This window comes from Molothrus ater, chromosome 2 (assembly GCF_012460135.2).
Source record: "Molothrus ater isolate BHLD 08-10-18 breed brown headed cowbird chromosome 2, BPBGC_Mater_1.1, whole genome shotgun sequence".
NCBI classification, from domain to species: domain Eukaryota; kingdom Metazoa; phylum Chordata; class Aves; order Passeriformes; family Icteridae; genus Molothrus; species Molothrus ater.
Window position 1 is genome coordinate 60,436,557 of NC_050479.2, and position 22,982 is coordinate 60,459,538.

A 22,982-nucleotide genomic window follows, 5' to 3' on the forward strand; every position below is an offset into this window, starting at 1 on the left:
GGGCAGCGCCGACCGCCATCCCCGGGCGACCTGCCCGGCGGCGGGGCCGGGGCACCGGGGGCAGGGGCGGGCCCGACCCGGGCCGGCGGGGGCCGGTCTGTGCTCGGGGAGGCGAGGCGAGGAGGGGGCGGCGGTGGTGCGTGTGGCGGCGGGCGGGAGGAGGAGGAGGAGGAGGAGGGCGGCAGGGGCGCGCCGCCCGGGGCTGATTGGCCGCCCCGTTTATAAGAGGTGCCCGGCCGGGGTGGTGAGGTTGTTTGCCGGCGCTGGGGAGCTCGGCGGAGCCGCGTGTGGAGCCGTCGGAGCGGAGCGGAGCTGCGATGCGTCGCGCCAGCCGAGACTACACCAAGTACTTGCGCGGCTCCGAGGAGCTGGGCAGCGGCGCCGCCCACGAGAGCGCCCCGGCGCCGCCGCCGCCCCCGCCGCCCGCGCACCCGCACCCGCCGCCCGCGTCCCGCTCCCTGCTCGCCGCCCTCGTCCTCCTGGGGCTCGGGCAGGTGGTCTGCAGCGTCGCCCTCTTCCTCTACTTTCGAGCTCAGGTAAGCGGGAACTGGCGCGGGCGCTTCCCGCTGAGGCAAGCACGGCCGCCTCGCACCCTGCTCAAGTCGGCAAGGCCCTCGTTCCGGTGCGATCGAGGGGATAAAATAAAAACAAACCAAAAAGTTTTAGGAGACGCTTATCTGTCTCTAAAGTTGATCCAGTTCTGAGATGGGTCGGGCCAATGGGCTCCCAGTGCCCTGCCCAGCTTGTGCTGTGCCCTGATCACTGGAGCTGCTCAGTTACGAGGGTTCCAGGTAGCGCTCCGGGCATCGGGTGCATTTTGGGGTACCGGGCTTCGCCGCCGGGTTGGATATGAGGGGTTCCCTGACTCGAGAAACAGTTTAGTCATGATCCTTCACCTGAAGTCTTGCAGGGCTTTGGTTTTTAATGATTAGCTTTCAGTTACCCACTGTAGAGAATTTTGGCATTGGGTATTTGACAAAGGTTCTTCACCCAGAGGATAGTTGGGCGCTGGAACAGGCTCTCCAGGGAAGTGGTTACAGCACCAAGCCTGACAGAGTTCTAGAAATGTTTGGACAAGGCTCTCACGCGCATGGTGGGATTTTTGGAGATGGTGCTCTGTGGGGTCAGGAGTTGGACTCGATGATTCTTGAAGGTCCCTTCCAACTCCGCATAATCAGTGATTCTGTGACATGGCTGAGGTCTTTGGCTGCCTTAAATGTCTCAGCAGCAGGAGAAATGGCTTTAGGGACAAAAAAGATCGTCACGAAACACCACTGGTGATGGATGGTTTGTCACTCAGGCTGCGCAGGGGCGCTGCAGAGGAGCTGGGTCTGTGTGCCCGTGGGCATCGGCCAGAGGCGCCTGCCGCGGCTCAGGAGCTTTTCCTGGGATTCTGGGGATGCCTGGGAGAGCCGCACCTCACCTGCCAGGCCTCAAGTGTGCCGGGATGGCTCAGCAGAGGCAGCGGTGCGTGCGAGGGGAGCGCGGGGAGGTGTCGCTGTGGGGGCAGATAAGGGGATGAGCGGTTGGGCTTTCGGGGAGCGGAGGAGTCAGCTTCTTGGAAATGGCTCGGCTGCCTGGATTCCCTCGCTGCTGCATCTCTTGCCCTGCAAAGCTGAGCCCTCTCGGAGGAAGTGGGGAGCTGCCAGGGGGTTGGTTCTCAGGGCAAGGTGTTAGATTTCTGCTTGGCTTTATTGTCGGATGCTAGCTAGTTCTGTTGATGTGGCTCTCACTGCCGTCATGGAAGTGGTGCTTCTGTTGTGTGTACTTTTCATTTGAAGTCGGCACAGACTGGAAACCTGTTTCTTTCGGTTTACTTTCTAGGTAGAGGCACTTGATCTTGAGGTAGCAGGCTGGATTTCTTAACTAAGTGCACTCTGAAAGCAGGTGTTGCACAAGTGTATACCCACTTAATCAGATGAGTGACTGTCAAATATACAGTAACGCTGCTGATAATTTATTATGCAGACTAATTCAGATTTTCTTACTGACAATTGCTTTGTGTTTTCCATTTTTCGAAAAATAAAATGTAATGGCAGTACACCACTTAGTTAATCATAACTTGTATATTTCAGAAGAGTGACATCTAATTTCTGGGACTCATTGTAAAGTAGCTTAAAGCTACTTGTTTGCTTGACAGTGAAATAAATTAATGCCTGCTTCAGCTTGTGACAGGGGAATGTTTTTCACTCCAGATGTTCATGAACCTGAAAAGACATTCTTGTCAAAACACAGCTCAGAGATGCACAGCTATGTGTTCATTAGGGGGCTTGAGAGCTATTGCAATCAAAACAACTAATCAAAGTGTACCCCCTTATGAAAGGCTCTTCCTGATAGGAACATGTCAGGGTTTCATGTGTGCCTAACAAAGGGTAAAAAGAACCCATAATGGCTATTTTTCTTCTGCTTCCTTGATTTTAAAAAATGGCATGGTTCAGGTGTAATTCTGCATTTGACAGCTTAATTCTCTTGCTAGCTTCTTGTTCCTGTAGATTTGGAGTAGTGCTATTGAATGGAGTCTTTCATAAATTTGAATTTCTAAAACATCTAAAGAGGTGATATAACTCAATGTAGGCTTGACTGAAGTCCTTGCCTAAAAAATTTTAATGGAGAAAATGTCATCAATGGAAAATAGAATAATAAGTATACTCTTGAATTAAGTATGTAATTCACTATAAGAAGATATGATAATTCATATTTGTTCACCATTTCTAATTGTGGAATAATATAGATAGAAAAACATGGTAGGTCCTGCAGCAGTTAATTCTTATTTCACACTCTTTTAGATTTATTTTATTTAAGTGGGACATGATCAGACCTCTTTCTTTTGGAAAGATTTCTGTGACCTTTGATTTTATTAAGCTACTTCAATTTGGCCTTTTCAGTGTAAATTTCATCTATCTACATTTGTACTTTAATAACAGAACTTAATTATTTTTAATTAATTTTGTTGAAATAATGAGGCATTAGTAGTAGTAGCTGTGGATGAGAAGATTTGAATTGTTTGCTTGGTAAATTAAGCAAATGTGAATTAGGAAGATTTGACTGTATAGGCTGATGTTAAGAAATTATATATCTTATGGAAGCTCTTTAAACCTTATCTAAGAGTCTGAGTAAACTCTGACTCAGTTTTACCACTCACATTTTGTCTGTATTCGCATAAAATCATTTGGGCTGGATCATGACATTGTATAAGCTGAGACAATAGTTGAGGTTTTGGTTTTTCCTTAATTTTGTTTATTTTGTGGCTTGAGCATTTGGAATTTCACAAGACACATAACTAAGACTGACACTAGGTTTTCACGGGTAAACACATGTTTGTGGCCAAGAAATAATGCAGTGCCGTGCAAGGGAGACAATGAGCTGGTATGGTGAAAAAGAAAGAAAAAAAAAAGCAACAAGTTTGAATTTTACCAGCATTCTCATAATAGTGTACTGAAATGTAAAAACATTAGCATGTTTTATCCTTGCTTTCTGGTCTATCCTGTGCAGTGTACTGAATCCAAGAAATTAAGCGATAAAACAATTTATTGGTCTTAAGCATTTATTTTGCCTATACTTTGAGGTATATTTTATCATTATCTATAAAAATGCCATGAAAATTTAGTTAAGATACCCAGAGCAGCTGGAGGTCATCATTCTATAGAGACTCATGCACAGCACAAGGTGAGAAAAGTATTTTCTTTAACTTTGACTGATAAATGCTGAGGTATAGTCTCCAAAAGCTTAGCTTTTAAGCTTTTCTTTCTGGCCCATTTCCTTAGTGCACTTAGATTTCAAAAGAGTAGGCATCTGGTCTAACACTGACTGAGCTGGAGAGGGGTGAAGCAAATTGAAACTGCTCAAAATGAAATGTGGTGGCTGGGTGTTTAATGCCCACAGTTTAAGCTAGACCTCCAAGAGTGTGCACTCTTCCCATTAAAAAAAAGTCTGTCCAAATTTCAAGTATTCTACCAGATTCAAGAGGTCACAGTTGGATAAATGGTGATCTGGAAGATCAGTTGTTATTGTTATTTCATGCTTATGTGGAATTCTTGTGGTATGTTTTCAAACTATTACCTTTCAGACTTCAGTTGAAGTTTTGTGAGCATTGTGGCTAACAGAAAAAACAGCTTGCTGGGGACTGTTAACATCTTTCAGAAGCCTGAAAGAACCCCTTCATGGTGCTTAAGAAAGGTCATGGAGTGCAAAGTGATATTTGATAGTCTGGAAAGTGGTTTAAGTTTGAAAAAAGTGCAAGTATAGATTTTAAACATTTATTATAAGGAGGAAGTATTTAATGAAATATTGTAACAGTGCATAATTGATGCAAACTTTAATAGTAAAGCTGGGTGGAATGTATTGTATCTCTTAAAACCAAACTGAGTCCTTTTTACATCAGAAAATTGGTTCTTAATTCTGTAAGGTAATCTAACCCATGATGCTGGAGTTCATTTTGGCTGCCCTGAAGTAGCTGAATAGAGTCCAGAAATGCAACTAGAATGATGAGAGATGCTGAAAACTGGGGGCACTGAACAGTCTGACCTGATTTCAAGGTCAGGCAAAGCAGATATTAAAAATAAGCTAGACACTCCTCTCTTTTGTTTAATTCCTCTAGGGTATTTAGAATACTTCACAATTTATAAAGCTTTCGCCTTTATTTGTGTTTGCATCTTGATATTTCTTCCAGATAGTAAATCTTTAGGACTTTTTGCTGAAGGTGCCCTACCCTGCAAGTTAGCAAGCTGCTTCTGGTTTTTCATCATAATTTTCTCATTCTTTAGAAGTTCTTCTCAAAACTCTCTTGGAAATTTTTCTGTGCATCACTACTTCCCCAGTTTTGATCTCAATGCTTGGTAGTGCTTGTTTACAGCCATGGTAGTTCAGTGCCTGTTCTTTGTAAAGACTTATGATGCAGGATTTCTGAGAAGTCCTTTTCAGGCAAGTGAGCTGATTTTTGTAGTTAAATGTGGTGAAGACTATTCTTGAAGGTATTCTTTGGAAAAGGTGAGGGCAGCAGGTGGGTTAGGTGGTCCCAAGATCAGAATTTCCCCTTATCAAGCAGTAACTCTGGAGACTTGCAGTTTTTGTCAGGGTGGGCTGCACAGCTCCAGGTTGCCGAAACTGTCAGCTGGTTTCCATTAAGCCTTCAGTCTTTCACCTGTAGGTGCAGAGATGCTGGATTTCTGTCTTAAGCCTTGAGCAGATAAACTGTAAACTGAGCAAGGGATTCTGTGCAATCTGCTGTTACTGTTGTGATACAGTATTGTGTGACACATTTGAATGATTTCTGATAGCAATGAGTCTATGCTGGCATGATTTGTCATGCTGAACACGCAGGCCTTTACAAATTTCATTATTTTTTGCTGTAAAACCTAGTTCTCTTGCTTGTAATTCAGAAGATGTGTTTTAATAAATCCAAAACTGGGATAGTAGTGTCTGTCTAGTAGAATTATTGATACAAGTTAGTATTTATTGGCAGTTATTTGCTGTAACTTTCTATGTTCTATTCTGTGATTTGTGTAGAGGGGAGAAGACTCAGATAGCCAGATCCTGTTAAGAGACATCAGTTCAGTCAGGTCTCTAATGATCCCAGCATGAGAGGTTACATTTGAAATAAAGGGTCCTATTTTGGGTCCCTCGGTACCAGAAGTTTATCAACAAACTGGAAGGTGTCCAGCAGAAAACCACTGTGACAGGTAGGAGCCATCATGTATAAAAGAATGGAGAGCTGGATTCTTTGACAAAGAACAGACTAAGGTGAAGGAAGCTAATCACTGTTTTTAGCTACCTGAAGACAGGCTTTTCAGAAATGTGCAGCAAAAACAAGAGGCACAGTCATAAATTGCACCAAGGATATAAAACCAAGGTTTTTTTACACACTGGAAGTAGTGAAGTTTTAGGGCAGTTTGTCCAGAAAGCTGAAAGTCTTCCCTGATGGACATTCTCCAAAACTTGTCTAGAAAAGGCCTTAACCCACCTGGCCTGAGTTACAGTTGGCCCTGCTTCAAGCAGGGGGCTGCACTAGAGACATCTAAGGTACCTTCCAACCCAAGTCATTCTGCATTAACTGCCTTTTAGCAGCTGGTGGTAAACATTTTGTGCTTCTCTTTTTAATTTCTTTTATTTTATTTCTTTTTTTGTTATGTTTAGTTTATTTTAGTTGATTTTTCTGGGTTCTGAATGCAAGTGGAATATAGTGTGAGGGATGCTTGGAGAGTGCAGTTTTACAGTCAGTTAAAACTAGTGCTGCCTTCCTGATATTTCATTCTTATGCCTATCCCTGTACTGACTCCAATGCTTATCTGATCTATCTGGAGTGACTTGGTTTTGGGGTGGAGTGACTTGGTTTTGGGGAGCTAATCTTAAATGAAATTAGGCCAGCAAAAATTCCTCCCTTGTTACTGATTTAGAAGAGGAGACTGAAATCCAGGAATTAAGTTCTGTGGTGAAGGGGGTGAGAGCCGAGAGGTGCTGGTTTAGATCTCCTTATGCAGTTAATGAGGCTGCACTGCACTAGCTGACTTCAGAAGGTATTAGTGTAGGTTTTTAGCACTTAATTCATAGAGCTACAATGGCTGTACACAGATTTTCTATGGGGATTCAGCTGTGTCAGGCCATCACAGGAAGATGTTACTGCCTCCAAGGCATTCTGTAATTCATCACTACCCCTCTGGTCAATGCTGTGGCATCTTATGATCAGGTGAACCTTCTATGACCTGTTTCATTCCAGACCTGCAGGGATGACTGAGACAGCTAAACCAGGCTACAGCATCTGACACTGGTCTGAATTAATTGGGCAAAGAGCTTCCCATCTGGAGACTTGAGCAGAAGGGTCGTGATGGAGGAGGCAGCATTTGGTACTGCTGTCTGTGCAACAAGTGTCTCTCTGCTGTGTGCTACTATAGGGTGGCTGCCTGGGTGGTGTAGACTTTAATTCAGCGCTGTAATCCTAACCTTACACTTTTAAGTTAACTAATTTCTTTTTTGGGGGGTTAGGGAGTTGAGTTTATGTTCCTGTGAGTAAATGATATGCTTGATTCACTCTGGCTATTTTGTATTGTGAAAAACTTCCTTTTGATATGGTGTTTTGTTCAGCTCTGTGTTAAAGGAAACTGAACACTAGGCACCATTCATAATGTCTTAGTGTTACTGCACTGCTGATACAAATAACCTCTCGTAATTCTCAGGTAAAAGTGTTCTTTCCAACTAAAGAAAGACAGAAGTCAATGTTCTTAAATAGGCCAGCTGATACAGTTAGGGAGCCTAGACTAAGAGTTTGGGTGCAAAAACCCTTATTTAAGCCAGAAGTAAAAGCAGAATGAATGTGAGTTGAGAACAATTTCTGGGAGTCCTAGGCCATCTCCGAAAGATGGTTGTTAATCTCTTCAGTGTAATGGATTTGGAGTATGAGAAAAAAAAGGGTGAAATGGTTTAAATAGCTTTTGTGCCATGAAGTGCTATCAAGGTACAATCCTAATCCCTTGGATTGTCTTCCAATTTATCTAATTGATAGAACAGAGGATTTAAAAATATACTTGATTCAGTCACAAAGACTGATTGATAAAAATGTATTGCAGATACTCTAGACTTACCATGCCTTGTCCAGTGATGCAGAGGTGTCTTGTGGTGCAGTTCAGTCATCTTTTGGTCTTTAACTTTTACTGTCTGCTGTCTTTTGGACTATTTCTTTTGCCACTGCCATGGCTTAATCTCAGCTGGCAGCTAAGTCTCAGACAGCTGCTCACTCCCTGATGGCATTCTGGAGAGAATTGGAAGAGTAAAAGTGAGAACTCACGGATTGAGATAAAGAAAATTTAAAAGGTAAAGAAAAAGCTGCACATGCAAAGGAAGCAGAATATGAAGGCAGGTGTTTAGCCATCCCTAGGACAGCTGACATAAAATGACTCGGGAAGACAAATGCCATCATTCCAAATGCCTCTCCTTTGCTCCTTCCCTCATGTTTACATGCTGAGCATGATGCCATATGGTCTGGGGTATCCCTTTGGCCAGTTCTGGTCAGCTGTCCAGGCTGTGTCCTGTCCCAGCTCCTTGTGCACCCCCAGCCCTCTCTCTGGTGGGATGGGGTGAGGTGCGAGGCAGGAAAGGCCCTGACTCAGTGTCAGCCCTGCTCAGCTGTAACAAACACATCCCTGTGTTACCAACACTGTTTTGGTCACAAATGCAAAACACAGCCCCATACCAGCCACTGTAAAGAAAATGAACTCTATCCACCATGAGCACATCCATATCCATAAAACAGTTTCAGTGATAGCTGACTGACAGCTTCAGTGATATAATTTCAATGATAAAATCGTTTCAGAGATAACTTCTGTGTCTTCTATTGAAAATGATGTGCTATACACACACATACATACTGTCCCCATGTTTCTCTACTTGACATTCATGTGTCATCTTACACAGAATAGCTTTTGTAGTAGGATAACTGTGTATATTTCCTGCTAAAATAACTGTGATATTGCCCTGAGTGGTTGAAATACAGAATTCAAAATTATTGACTTTACCATAAGAATGGGATTTTTCTTTATGTTTTGAAAATCACGTACCTAGTCTAAGCTAATTAAATAGGCAGCACCAGGAGATAATTCATTCTCCTATCTCACATGTTTGTTGGGTGTTAGGAACTTTTTCTCTTTACACTGCTTATAATGAGAATTTAAATAATAAACTTAGCCAGGGGCCAAACTTTTAGGTGGTTGAAAAGTGTCTCTAACACCTAGAACTGTGGTTTTGCTTATGTTTTTGTTTCAGATGGACCCTACTAGAATTTCAAAAGATCATGCACACTGTGTCAGAACACTTTTTGGACACCAGGAAAGTACAGATTTGCATGATGCCTCCTTTGAAAGTCAAGAAGTGAAGTTAATGCCAGAATCCTGTAGAAGTGTGAAACAGGCTTTCCAAAGGGCTGTGCAGAGGGTAAGTGGCACAGACAGTGTGTTCTTTATTTCATGGTCCTGTTGAAATTAAAACGTTTTTTTTCCGAGATCTGTATTCAGAGGTGAGTTCTCTAAATTATTTCCTGGTGTTTAAGTAACACCTGGTGTTTTATCTAGGATTGTATTGTATTTGCTGATGAATCTGGCAGTGGCTAACCAATTCTGTATTCAGGCACATTTTATTTACTTTATTTTTCTTTTAAGAAATGAAGACTTGAAGTTGTACTAAGAAAACTGATTGAAGTAGGATTACCCATTCTGACATTTGGATGGGCCTGAACAGTAGTCATTTACGCTAATATTTGTATAGGTTTTCCAGATGCTCATAACAAGTGTCAGTTCCACATTGTTTTCAAGGGAATCTTCCAAACAAGATTCTCTTAAGTCAAGATCATCAGCAAGGAAAATACTGCCTGAAGGAAAAGGAGATAGCATTTGCTCTCATTTGCTCTTGTTTCTTGCTCTGGGTCTAAAATGAGGCTCAGTTCCTGCTTTGGTTTTGCTCACTTTGCCAGTTCTGTGCAGGCCATTCTCACACTGGCAAAAGACCTACTTGGCCATAGCATGATAACTGGGTGGTCTTTGTCCAGGAATTGAGAATGACAGGTTGTTCCCAACACAAATGACAAAAGAAGTCAGGCCTAGTGAAGAAGCCTAGGCAAGCTGGAAATATGCCACAATCCCCTTTTACTGCAGTTACTGCCTTTGATCTCTTTTTGTGTTCATTATAGTGTTTAGTGCTAATTATGGGCTGTGTAACAGATGGATGACTGCTATGGTATTTGGTTTTTCTGGCTTATCAGACCCATTACAACTTTACTGCCTCACATCTTCATAGGACTGGCAGTTTCATAAGATTTGAGCTGAATTCACATATGCTTTAGCATGGACTCTACTTGACTTAAATTTACAGCATTTGAATTGTGCTAATGTGATGTTTGGTTTTAACAGAGAACTCTAAGTGACAGATCTTTTTGTGAACAAAACACAGAGAGACATAGGAGTCTTGTCTCTTTTGCTAGCCACCTCCTTCAAGAGCTTAAGGGGGAAACAAAGGGTTATGTCTGTAGGATTAGTTCTTCCCTCCTGCATTTTTTACAGCCTCTCACGAAGCACTTACATATGTGCTGTGTGCTGGGCTGCTCCTTCACTCGTGACAGAGGAAGGAGTTTTTACAGTAAGTCAATGGGGAGCTCTGTGTTCTGGTTATTTGCTGCTGGTTACTCAACAAAGGCACTGGCTTTAGCTGAGGCTTTATATCCTGCCAGTCTGGATGGAGGTTAAATGCTGCAATGTCCGTGGCCAGGATAAGTAGTGAGTAGGGATAACTTTTTTGGCTGATCACTATTAGTTTGAGAACAATAAAATTTCCCTTGCCAAAGTAATTAGACTCTGAATTTCCTTTGAATGCAATGGAGCTTATGAAGCAGTTGCACCAATGGTCTGGATGCTTTGTCATCTTGTATCAATGACAGAAAAAGAAAGAAATAGGAAGGTGGTGACCTGAGGCTTTTTACATCATGTCAGTACATCAGAGAAGTGAAAGTAACAGTGTCAAGGCAGAATTATACTTTATCATCATCTGTAAATTCTGCCTTTCAGTCACCCTGCAACAATGAAGAGCAGAGATGCAGCTATAACTTACTTGCAGTTGCACACACTCCTTTGTGTGTGGATCCAGCTAATGTGACTTAAAGGAGGTTTCCTGTTGTCTGTGCTTTCTTCACTTTCCTTAAGGAGAATAAAAAATCTAACTTGTGTGTTTTAAGAACCAGTATCCTTATTTGAACTGGCAGCATGCTAAGTGACTAAAAGGGAGCACTACAAAATACCATTTCTGTTTTTAATTTTTTAATATATTGTCTTTTGCAATTAGAACTGTTCAGGAAATGAAAATAGACAAATTTCTTTTGCTCAGGTTTATGGTCTGGTTGCAGCTTCTGGCTTCCTGTGCCAGTTCTCATCGGTTTTCTTTGCACACCTGTAGACAGAGTGCTTAAATGTAAAGCAGAGATTGATGTTGAAAGTGGAAGTGCTCTTATGAAAACCAGTGTAGTAGGGCTGCAAGGTCCAGACTAGAAATACTTGTCTCCTGAAAAAGTAATAGCTTTTTCCTTTTAATCAGAATCTAATGATTGATTCCTTAACATAAGCTGTGATAAAAATTATGCTTAAGGATCAGCTTACTAAGTAGAGAGAATATTTTCAATATTGCATATAAACTTGCAAGCAGACAAATAATATACTTTCCTAGCCAGTCTGTTTGCTTAATTTTTTTCCATGTAACCCTAAAAAAGTTTTGGCAGTCCAGATGCTCTAACCACAGTCCTTATGAAGTCTGTTATGAGCCTGAAGTAGAAAGGACTACAAACGTATCTTGGGTCAATCTGTAAGTAACTTTGCTTGGCAGGGCTCCCAGGTTCTAGCTGCTTGTGGAGTTCAGGCATAAGCTGTTCTCCCACATGGCAACAGAGTGCTTCTTTGCTAGACCTCCAGGGCAGCATTTATAGAAAGATCTATATACTTAGCAGACATTTAAAGAGCACATAGTTATGGACCAAGTAAAGGTTTCACAAGTGATTGCTGTAAGTTGTTAAAATTTCACCTACAATTTTGTAGGTTTCCACCCTACAGCCTTACATGCCTTTTTTTTTTTTTCCTGCAAGCAGTAGACTACTCATTTGGAGAGAGGTTTTATTGCTGGTCTCTAAACTACAGTCTGAATATAGGTTCATGTACTTTTTATTTTACTTCCTTCCTGATTAGCATTCTTCAGATTGCTGAATTTCCGGCAAGAGAATCAGATACTTCTTCCTGGTATCAGCTGTACTTAAAGCACTTGGTAATAAAAGAGTCAAGTGCTTAAAGAAGCTTTAAGATCACATCTGAAGCAATAAGTGAGTGTCCAGAAGTTCTCTTCTCATTGTTCTCTAAAGGCTACTTAGAGTTGCTCAAAGTAGATTCTGAGATATTTAGATAAAAGCTAAAGGAGACTAAAAACCTTTCACAAATGTCATGTCTTCAGGTGTAGCCTTGTCTCTGCATCCTCAGCACTGGACATAAGTTCAAGAGCAGCAGGTATTTTTGCAGCCTGCTGTGGATGAGGTAGCGAGCAGTTCCCAACTTTCCAGGCACGTAAAATATGATTTTTAACTTTAAAATGAGAAAGTTTTGGAGCTTCTTAGTGGCCTCTATTTTTTTTTTTTTTTGGATGAAGGGAAGATGTGTTTTTCATTTTTGTGACTAACTCCTTGTCTGTTGTTTAAACAGTGAGTATGTGGAGGAGGTTGGAATGTGGGAAGCAGGCCAGCAGAGTTGACTTGGTGGGCAGTGAGCAAATGACAAAGGTGTACAAGTGCAGCTTATCATAAGATGAAGAGTGGGGTGATTTTTGTGTACAGTTCTGCTAAAAATAACTGAACAGCTTGGTATCACACACGCTTTTGTGGATGGCAGTCTTGAGAAGTTGCTGGTAATGTTTTGTCAGCAGTTTTCATGCCATTATAGCAATGTCTTAGTCACGGGTTCTGTTGAGTTGTTTTTGCCTCCTTAATGAGCCTTTACATTGTGAGTAAGTATGAGACACCTAAGAACATTCAGGAGCTAAAAAACACAGTGGATATTTTGGTGATTTGAGAAATCACAGCTCTTAATTCCTTGCAGTAAGAATACCAGGGGATTTTATAATCCCATTAAGAGGCTACCTTCAAACATCCACTGAAAAATGTCCTTCAGGGTCAGAAGCAAATACAGTTAAATGCTTTTTTAAGGTAGGTTGTGTATCAGCACCTTGGAACTGTATGAACATCAAGTAAGAAAAAAAATCGAGACGTGTTTAACTGCTTATTTTTTAGGAGGAAACCTACAACTCCATATCTGTTTTCTTAGGACTAATTAATGTGTTTTGTCTTCATTTTGGAAGCTGGGGCAACATAACAGAAAGGATATCAAACTTTGATGAGGCTGGTCAGAATCAAGTAAAGAACTTGACGCTAGTCTGGAGCTTAGAGAGCTGCTGGAGGATTTTGTTTTCTGGCCACAGTCTTGCCACTTCTGACCCAGTGATAGGGTCACAGAAGAGTCAATGAACAATTGGCTCAAAACCCCCAGCCTTGGTGTTGTTAGTGCCATGATCTAACCAGTTGAGCTAATCGTGAATTCCATACAAGGAGAGTTGTGGACCCAGGTCCTCCTGGGTAGCTGTCCTGCTTACTGAGTGGTGAAGCTGCAGATGAACAGCACCACCACCAGTTAGAAGGAGAGCAGCTCAGACTGATCTCATGAGGACCAGAGCCATTCCGTGTGGAAGATGAGCTGAGTCAGGCTGCTGGGTTTCAGAAGATGAGGTATTCAGCTGCTTAAGCTAGAACATCTTTGGAAATGTGCAGAAGCAGAACTGGAGGCTCCTAAGAAAAATGTAAGCTAAAACTAGAATAGCAGTCCACCAATTCAGGCCTTTCAAGGGCCGAGCAATTATCAATCATGGGATTTTTCTTTTTTTTTCTTAGTACCAAGTCTAGATAGTAGGAGATTAGAATGTACATGGTTCTTTTTGGATCTGCTCAGTAGGCTTTCCAGGCAAGGACACTACCACATCCTCTCAAAGGAAAGGATATTGAAACAAACTTCACATCTGAGAAGTTTCCAGTAAGAAAGCAAGTGGACAAATATGTCTCTCCTTCAAGGGAAAAAGGGCTGAGATAGGTTTGCTGCAATAATCTCTGAGAATGTGGTCTATCTCCCAGGCTCTTTTTGCCTTACATCCTGTTCTCTTCAGGGTGGAGGCTTTTGTCGTTTTTCACAGTACCTAGTACTTGCATTCTCTTGTCATCTTCCTATTTCTTACTCAAATGTGGCTAGTGGCTGATGCTGACATGCAGCTCCTAGAATTGCACTTCATTTTTGTGCTCCTAGAACTGACATTGAAGTAGGAAGATCAGAGAAGCAAAGTGAATGTAATGCAGGAAGTGGATGGGAGTTTTGCTGCTTTTGAAGTTGTGATTCTTCTGCTTTTCTTCTCGTCTTTACAGCAAAAAGCATCTTCATGGTTCTTATCTATGAAATCAGCATATCTCAGCTGAAGCATTATGCTTTGATAGTCATACTACAACTTCCACACTACTGTGGCTTTTCATTTTGGTTTAACATTTAAACACCTACTGAAAGTGGAAAGCGAGAGTAATAAATGCACCAGCCAAGGCACTACATATTTCACTGCGGTTGCAAAGCTACATAAAAGCAGGACTTCAGGTGTATTCAGAGCAGGATTTCAAATTCTGAAACAGCCCAGTGATTGAGAGCACAGTGGGACTTTGCTGATCTGGCCAAATCTGAGATGTATTTCATATACATGGATTGAATCAGGCAAATAGCAGTGTGCGAGGCATAAAGATGATATAAAGGACCACTCCTAGGTTCAAAGAGGGCTGTCTTCAGCAAAATGTTTCCTTTTACTAAACACCTTCTTGACAGCTCCATGATATGAGGTATTCAGAATAACCAACATATTACCCCTGTTTTTTTAGAAAACAGACAGAGTCATGGGGAAAAGGGAGACAGAACTGAGGGTTGAGCTTAATACTAAACTTAGTCTAGGCTTGTAACAACAACAGGCTGCTTAAATTTTAAAATCTGCTGGTTTTATCTTTTTCTCGAGAGGAGGTGTGAATGATTAAAAGCAAAGCTTTTTGTGGTGCCTGATGTTTGCATTTTGTGCTGGTTTTGGGTCTGGGTAGCATAGTTCTTATTCATGTTAAAATGTATCTGCAGCTAAGAATTACACCCTTTTGAAGTCTGGCACCCAGTCCCTTTGGTCCCGTATGGATGATACCTAATCCTTCAGTTCCTGCATACCTGGTTAGAAGTGAGCCTTGATTGTAAAGCCTTGTAGCCTTCCCTGTTGGTGAGGCCAATGGTGAGGCGTGGAGGTTTGCATTCACCTCATCACAAATGAAATTCAGAATTTAGCTATCCTTAATTGTTAGAGTGATTACACACTAGTTCCTGTATAGAAATGCCTCTTTCCTTGCCTTTAGAATCTAAGTTATTACATCAGTTCATAAATTCTATTATTTGATCTGATGCCTTCTTATCAATCATTGTTCCATTATGCTTACAGAAATATTCCAAGTACAGTAAGTAGAAAAGGTTTGAAATGTGCTGTCACCACTACAGTAAAATCTTGCAGTGATCATACATACTAACATTTCTATGAACCTTTATTAGAATTACCAAATTACTAGGTGTAATTTGATTGTGTGTGCCTGTTACATGAATCATGTAAATCTGATAATTTATATCCCAGACATCTGAATGTGCTGCAGGTGGAACAGTGTCCCCAGATACATTCACAGACTATTGTAAGTGTGCAAACTAAACATTATTATGAAACCAAGAAAGCATCAAAGCAATGTCTCCTTCTCATTTTAGGAAGTCCACCGTGCTATGGGAAGAACGCCACCAAGACCAGAAAAAGGTAGATACTGGTTTATGAATAAGCAATATTTTAGTTCCATTAAACTTGTCTTTTTGGGATAATGCAATTCTTTTATCTCTAGCTGCAATGGAGGCATTAGGACTTGAACTGTACAAGAGGAACAAACCTGAGAAGCAACCATTTGCCCATCTCATTATTGATGATAAGAATATTCCATCTGGTAAGTTCATTTTTTAAGTGAATACTTCCAGTACTAATATAAATGTATCAAAAGTGAAGTATATGAAGATATTTCAGCAAAACAGCAACAGACTGGAACTTCAGAAATGGCTTTTGATAGTCAGAATAAATTGGATGCATTAAAGGATTTCAGAGGCAGCAGGAGTAGTGGTTAAAGGAGGATGGCTCCCCTTTGTATCAGCCTTCTGCTGATTTGGAGTGGCCTCTATTTCAAATTGCCCTTTTTCTTGACCAACCTCTTGAGGGGCAAATCCTGTCCCTTTGTGCTGTCTTCAGGTGAGGAAGATCCACATTGAATGCTCTCCTCTAAAGTTTGCCATTTTCCTTTGGCCTGTACGGCCCATCAGGAGTTTTTCACTCCCACTGGACGCCAGCCATGAGGGTGCATGCATACATACAAGCGTGTACCAGCACAAACATTGCCCAAACTACTGGGCAGGGGGAAAAAAATTGTTCTTGTGGCTTTTATCTGCCCCTGTGGTAAGAGGATGTCATTCTTTTATCTTGCCACAGCTCTTATTTTCTGCACACAAGTATTCAGATGGCTTTGTGAATATCCTTGCTAGTACAATACCAGGGAACAAGACATGAGTTGCCTTGGAACACTTTCCAGAGGAAAAGATTCATTCCTAACATTTTAAGATAGCGTTAGAACAGTTTTAGTTTTTGCCCTGGGGCACTGTCAGTTGAGATTTTTTGCTGTGTTCTCAATGCTGTATTCTCAACAGTTGGTGTGGTAGAAGTAAACCAGAGTTTTTTCTGAAGCTGTTAGGTAGGGGATCTTAAGAAGGGGTGCATTGATCACCACTGTCTTCTTTCTCTGAAGATTTATATGTTCTGCAGGGTTGAACTCATTGTTAATTGAGCTATGCACCTTGATTTTCTGTTTTATATAACGAAACCAAAGGGGAATGGTGTGTTGAGAATTGAAATCTGAGATTTTAGCAGCCTGCATAGTAATACCTTGCTCATGCTCTATTTAGAGACAAAGCACTTCTGTACAGTTTCTTGCCTGGAGGGATAGGATTCTTTCAAGTGCATTGGCATTGCTACAATCCAGAGCTTTATAGCAGAGAGCTTAAACAGCTTGTCAGATGGCAGTCAGAACTTCCACAGGTTTTCTTGTTAGCTCAAATGCCTCCTGACAATCTTCTATTTTAGTCAGATTTTGGCTTTGACCTACTTTTCGGTAGGTCAATAGTAGAGGATTCAGTATCAGTAAACTTGCCTTAGCATTTTGTCTTTGGAAGATTTCAATTAATTTGCTAGTCATAGGAACAGATCACTCATCTGCAGAAGTGGAGTGTGTGTCAGTGTTACAGTCTGTGAAATCCTTTTTTTTCATTTATTTGCTGCTTAGCTGGATGTTGCTGTAGACTGTAATTTTACAACTGTAATTTACAGCAGCTGATAATTTTTACAGTTGTGCTTTGCTGCATTAACCTTCAAGGATGTGGCACAGCACATCTATGGGTGATGGCTGGGGAGACATTGTTATTTTTTTCTGCAGATGAGCTCCTTGTCAGTGTGATGAGCTGCTGCATGTACTTCCTTCTGATCTGGCTTTTGCCTCTTTCAGAAGAGCATTGCCAGGAGTTAATCCATGAGCGCAGCTTCTGCAGCCCTTGTGGGCATTGCAGCAGTGAGGGGCTGCATCCTTAGGGATAGAAGGAACTCTGAACCTGCTGGTTGTGAGGCACTTCAATATCATGCTCACTGGCATGAGGCAGTACCCACTTGCCTGGGTAGCACAGAGATTAGTGACAGGCATAAAGAAAGAAAAATTTGCCTCAGGGGTCACCAGGAGTTTTTCCTCTCCCATCTTGTTTTCTCTGACTGCAAATGGGAATTTGTTTTCTTCCTTTGCTTCTTTACCCTGCATGTCTGAAATCCATCTGAATTGTTTTCTGCCATCCCTGAGTGGACAAATCTATTCTTAGTATTTTAAGGTTCTCTACTGTCATTGAACTCATCCAGAATAAACAGTGCCAGGGGAAAAAAAAAAGTCTTCATCACTGTGAAACAGGATTTTAAGCAATTTTCTACTGAACACCCTTCATGAAGGGGAACTGAGCAGTGTCTGTGAGAGAACATTTTGCTTTGACTTGGTTCACAAAAATGTCAGGCCTCAAGTGCACTTTTGCAGCTGGGGGATAGTGCAAGGGATGGGGGGAAATTACCCTTCTCAGATCATGGTGTCCCCACCCACCCTTTGGCACAGAAGCAGTAGTGGTTTGGCTTGCTGTGTGTATTTTTAAGTTTGCTGCCTTAGGTTAAAGCTGGATGCTTGCTGGTTGGTTTTTACCAGAGTTCACTATAAATGCTACCTAGGTTTTAAATGAAAACAGTGAATTTTGGTTTATAAATTGATTACAGAAATTAGTCACTGTTTAAAGGGGAAAATCGCGAACAGAAATAAATATAAATGTTAAATATATCATTTGGGGTGTGAATTGATACCTTTAGCTGTCTAAGGAAATGCTGTAGTATTCTGAGCTATTTACAGCTGCAGGTTTGACTTAGCTGCCCTTTGCCTCCAGAAGACTTTTCAGAGCAAACAGTACTTTGGTCCTTTTTTCAGGCTTTATTTATACTGAAAGCTACTAGGGTGCAAACAAATTATCAAAACAGGGCTCCTTTCTCCCCTGTTCCTCTCACATCATCCTCCTTCTTGCTAATTAATTTTATTTAACTCATTTGTATTAGTCTTAGTTTAACCTCACAAAAAAGCAAGACATTGTTTTTATTTATCTTCCGTTTTGAGAAGAAGCATGCATTATCTTGAATTCTTATATAAAGCTTTTTGCCCTGTCTGGAGGGCTATTTTGTTCATTATCCCCCAGCCATTTCCTTGTCTGTCAACAGGACTTAGCTTGTGCTGTTTTTTTCATGGTTCCAAAGTAATCTTCCAGTAGATACTGTATTGCAGCACTTTTGTTTGTCCCATGGCTTGGGCTATGTGTCAGAGTTTCTGATACATAACATTCATGGACAGCAGATCCAGCACTTACATGCTCCAGTTTCCTGCACTTCCTATGTTCCAGGGTACTGCTTGTTTTGCTGTCTCCAAATCTGGGTGTGTTACCACCAGAAGTGCTGAGAACCTGCTTGCTCCTTCCATTACAGGTTGTGTGGCATAACCCCTACTAGAGCATCTTTGTGCTCTGCTGCTGGCTGTGGCACACCTCTTCTGGAACTCTGAATTGTGGCAAACTGCCTGTCTGCTTCAGCACACATGATCACAGCATTATAATATAGCTTGGAAGGCACTTCCAGAAGTTGCACTTCCAGAAGTTATCTGTACACATCCTTTGCTCAAAACAGAGAGGGTCATCACCCATCATCTCTTGCCCCTGAGCATCCAAATAGTGTAACCAAATAGTGTAACCCAGAGCCCCTCTCTCAGTTACAAGCAACTGTAGCATCTATTTGCTTTCTTTTCCTTTCTTCAGCAGAACATCTTCCCACTGAGGATTTCTTCAAAATTGCAGCTTGACTGGCAACTAAAAAGTTGACTTGTCAGGTAAATAAAACCTGCCTAGCAACTACCCAGTGTGACACCAGGCAATCATGGCATGCCTTTCTGTTCTGTCATAGGTGTGCATCCCTGTCCTGTATCTAATGTGCCTATCTTCTGATCCAGCTAGTGATTTTTTGCCTGTCCTCCTCATCTTGAAGACAGCCCCCCCTCCACGGGGCAGTACTTCTTCCAGACTTAATGCTGTGCAGATGAAGTTCTGTAATTTCCTCAGCTGTTCCCGGTTCTTCAGAGGTGCACTCTGATACCCCTAACTCAGTATATTTTGCAGGCTCAGAGACTTAAGATCTTGCTGTCTTTTCCAGTTAATTGATGGATTTCAGATGTTTTTTTTGAGGCACTGCAGAGAAGTTGGCTTCTCTGTCTGTTCTTGCTTTCATAATTTCTACCTGGCTGCACTAGACCCATAGGGGAGCAGCGATTTGTGATCTGCCTTTGACAGTGCTTTTGCTTCTGTCTTTGTGGAAGAATGCCAGAAGGTTTTTGTTCTGGGCTGCTGTTGAAGTATTCCTCTCACATGGAAAAGCTGCTGCCCTTGGCAGTTAGGGGAGATTCATCTTTCTCAAATCCCCCTGTTCCTACTTCCCCTCCCTTTCTGCACAGACCCGGTGGGCTCCTGGGGCATGCTCCTGTACATGCTCGAAGGAGAGGGCACTGTGCCCTGCTGTGTGCCATGGAAAGTTTGCTAAGGATGGACTGTTTTTTGGTTCCATGTTGGGAGAATAAGGTACTGAATATTTCAAGCAGGCATTTAGCTGCACTGTGAGGCTGAGGTGCACAGTACTCTGGTACCTACGTGAACACACTGCTGTGGGAGGGAGCAAGTGGGGTCAGTCTTGTGTGCTGAAAATTACTAGGGGTTAGGGGGATAAGTTGGCCACCATCTGTTGTGTTATGCCCTGGCTGTTACCCTGAATAATAGAATGTTAGTGGCTTGTGCCTATCAGGAAGTTTGTCATAAATACTTGAAGTGCTGTGTGAAGTCTAGGCAACTCAGTGTGTAGTACTAAAGATGCACAACTGTACTGACCTTTCCCCATTTTTTTGGTGTTATCAAATGAAAAGTATGTTTACCTTTCTACCACTACAGTCATAAGAACATAAAATATGGAAGGCTTCCTAAGCTTTCTCTTTAGGGACTTGCCAGTTCAGCATTTTTTTCCAAACTTTAGTTATTCCTTTTCAACACCTGCATGTTAAAGACCAGTAACAAGTTTTTCACATTCCTCTCAACTATTTGTAACTTGACTAAAGTTTTAGGTGGAATGCAATGCCTGAGCAGAGCTTGTTTCATGGTTGCTTAGCATAATCAAACTATAGGCCAAGAGGCTGTTTTGCACCATAGTTCAGCAGGTGTTCTGCTGGGAGGGCACAGTTATAAGTACCAAGCAAGATCTGGGAACGTATGGTGTGAAAAGACATTTTCTTTTTAGGAATTTTTATCATAATTGTTTCATATTCACTTTAGCCTATAGAATTCCAGTTGCTATTGATTCTGAAAACATAGAAGTTGCTTTCTAAATGTTGGGGTTTGTCAAGCCCTATCATTTATGTTTGTAAATAATCCTTTTTTTTTTTTTATCTCCAGGAACTGGCAAAGTGAACCTCACATCCTGGCATCATGACAAAGGCCAGGCAAACTTATCAAATATGACATTCAACGATGGAAAACTGATTGTTAATCAAGATGGATTTTACTATCTTTATGCCAATATTTGTTTTAGACATCATGAAACTTCAGGAAACTTGACTAAAAGAGGGCTTCAGTTGATGGTTTATGTGATAAAAACAAACGTTAAAATAAGGCGCTTTGATGTGTTGATGAAGGGAGGAAGCACCAAATACTGGTCAGGGAATTCAGAATTTCATTTTTATTCTGTAAATGTAGGGGGATTTTTTAAATTAAAATCCAGAGAAATGATAAGTATCCAGGTATCAAACCCATTGCTACTGGATTCTTCGCAAGAAGCAACTTACTTTGGAGCATTTAAAGTTAGGGATTTAGATTGAATCTTTCTTTAGTGTGCTGAAAATTTGAGTTTTTAGTTGTCCAAAAACAACTTGAAGAACTGAAAATCTTCTGCAGCCCAATTGCATCTGTATAAGCCGTATAAAGACACGTTTTTGTCCCATGTAAATTCCAGTGGGAGTCCTGCAAATACATGGAAGGGCAAAATTACACAGTTCTCCTGATGCAGTCTTAAAGCAGTTTTACTTCATTTGTCTCCACTGGCCTCACTAGTCATTGTGCCTTTTGCATTGCTGTAGTTGAAATCAAAACAATTAAAATTATTGAGCTTCTGTTGCCAAGTTCTGCCCTGGTTACCCTTACTAGTTTGGGTGCAAACATAGACAGGACAGAACTTGGCTCCCAACTTGTTTTTAGGGCTCCATTTTGCTTAGGTTGAGTGTTCTGACCCTGAGACAGCAAAGATGATGAAAGTGTGACTAATCTGATTGCATTTGATGTGGCTTTTCAGATGCTGAGTTAGGGCTGATTATGCTTTGCTGGATTAGGGTCGGAGAGCTCAGACCATGGCAGAAATGGCTTGGAGAACACTTAAACAGTCCAACTTAACTGTTCCCTGATTAATAGGGCCATTCCAGGAAGAAGGGAGATCATCTGGTCTTGCAGTTCTAAAAAGTTAATTACAGGTCATGTTGTTATTGTTGCACAGTTAATTGCAAATATAGATTGCCAAAATATGACGTGCCTTTAAAGTGTTACTTTGTGCCAGAACCTGCAAATACATTTTTTTAAACAAAAAGTATGTATTTTTATATTCTGTAATATCTAAAGTTATATTTCAGGTGTAATGTTTTGTGTAAAAAAAATGTAAATTATATTGTCCTATAGTATTTGATACAAAATATTTAAAACCTCTTGCTGTTTGTATATTTAATGTTTTAAACTGTTTTTATGTACAGACATGTTAAACTCGTGCACTTTTTAATCCCAATGGGAAAAAATGCAGCTATAAGAGATTGTTTGCAATTAGCAAATGTAATATATATCTTTGTTCTTCTTAACTTAATACATTTCTTTTAAACTTGTCAGTATTAAGGGAGATGAAATCACACCAATGCCATGAGTAATTATACCTGAATGCTGGTCACTGGGTGCCTTTCAAACCTGGAGGGTAATTAAGCTGGCATTATGTAAAAATGAAATTAAAAAAAAATTAATACGTAGTAAGCCCTAGAAATGTTTTAGGGATATTTATAGTTATTGAGCAGGCATATTTTCCTACAACAAAATCTGCCAGTGTCAAATTCTGCAATTGAGCAGTAAATTTTTTAGCTTAGTTTCCTGAAAAAGAGACGCTTATGTCATTGCATTGCCTGTTCTTGTCTCCCACTGTAGCTTTTAAAACTCTGCACCCTTCTGCCAGCATTGGCAGATGAAAGGCAGAGTTAAGAGATATTCTTGCAGGTTTTATGAGGACAGACAGCTGAGAACACCTCAGCCATTTATACATTAGTCAGTGGCTGGCCACTGTTGATTTTAGCCAAGAGATTGCCTGGGGAGACTCCTGCAGCCTGAGTTGTCGCTTGTACAGTGCTTGGCCAAGAGAGGTGGGTGGATGGAATCTGGGGGTGGGTGCAGGGGCCAGGGTGGGAGGGCTGCAAATACTGAGGTGATTTTTAGAGCACATTTGGACAGGGGACAGCAACTTCTTGGGGAGGGGGATGAGGGAGGGTTTTGAAGTGTGTGTGTGCTCTATGGATGATGTGGGGAAAGCCCACTATTTATTGCAGTAGGAATCAAATCTGTAGGAATTGGGGCTTCATAAAAATCCTCAGGCTTTTTAATTTTTTTTTTTTTGTT

The 22,982-nt window shown here is 41.4% G+C and overlaps 1 protein-coding gene across 1 annotated transcript; it reads left to right on the forward strand.

Annotated features, from left to right (window-relative positions):
• Positions 1-317: 317 nt before the first annotated feature.
• TNFSF11 (TNF superfamily member 11) lies at positions 318-22,726 on the forward strand. Its single transcript, XM_036385646.2, has 5 exons — positions 318-536; positions 8,752-8,919; positions 15,369-15,414; positions 15,497-15,595; positions 20,742-22,726. Exons 1-5 carry the CDS (start codon positions 318-320, stop codon positions 21,161-21,163), a joined length of 954 nt encoding a protein of 317 aa, XP_036241539.1. The 3' UTR covers positions 21,164-22,726.
• Positions 22,727-22,982: the final 256 nt, after the last annotated feature.

Excerpts from the sequence above, each read along its gene's own strand:
- TNFSF11 (XM_036385646.2), top strand. The coding sequence starts at position 318 with ATGCGTCGCGCCAGCCGAGACTACACCAAGTACTTGCGCGGCTCCGAG. Across the intron at positions 15,415-15,496 it reads GCCACCAAGACCAGAAAAAG|CTGCAATGGAGGCATTAGGA; the intron begins GTAGATACTGGT and ends TTTTATCTCTAG. Across the intron at positions 15,596-20,741 it reads TGATAAGAATATTCCATCTG|GAACTGGCAAAGTGAACCTC; the intron begins GTAAGTTCATTT and ends TTTTATCTCCAG.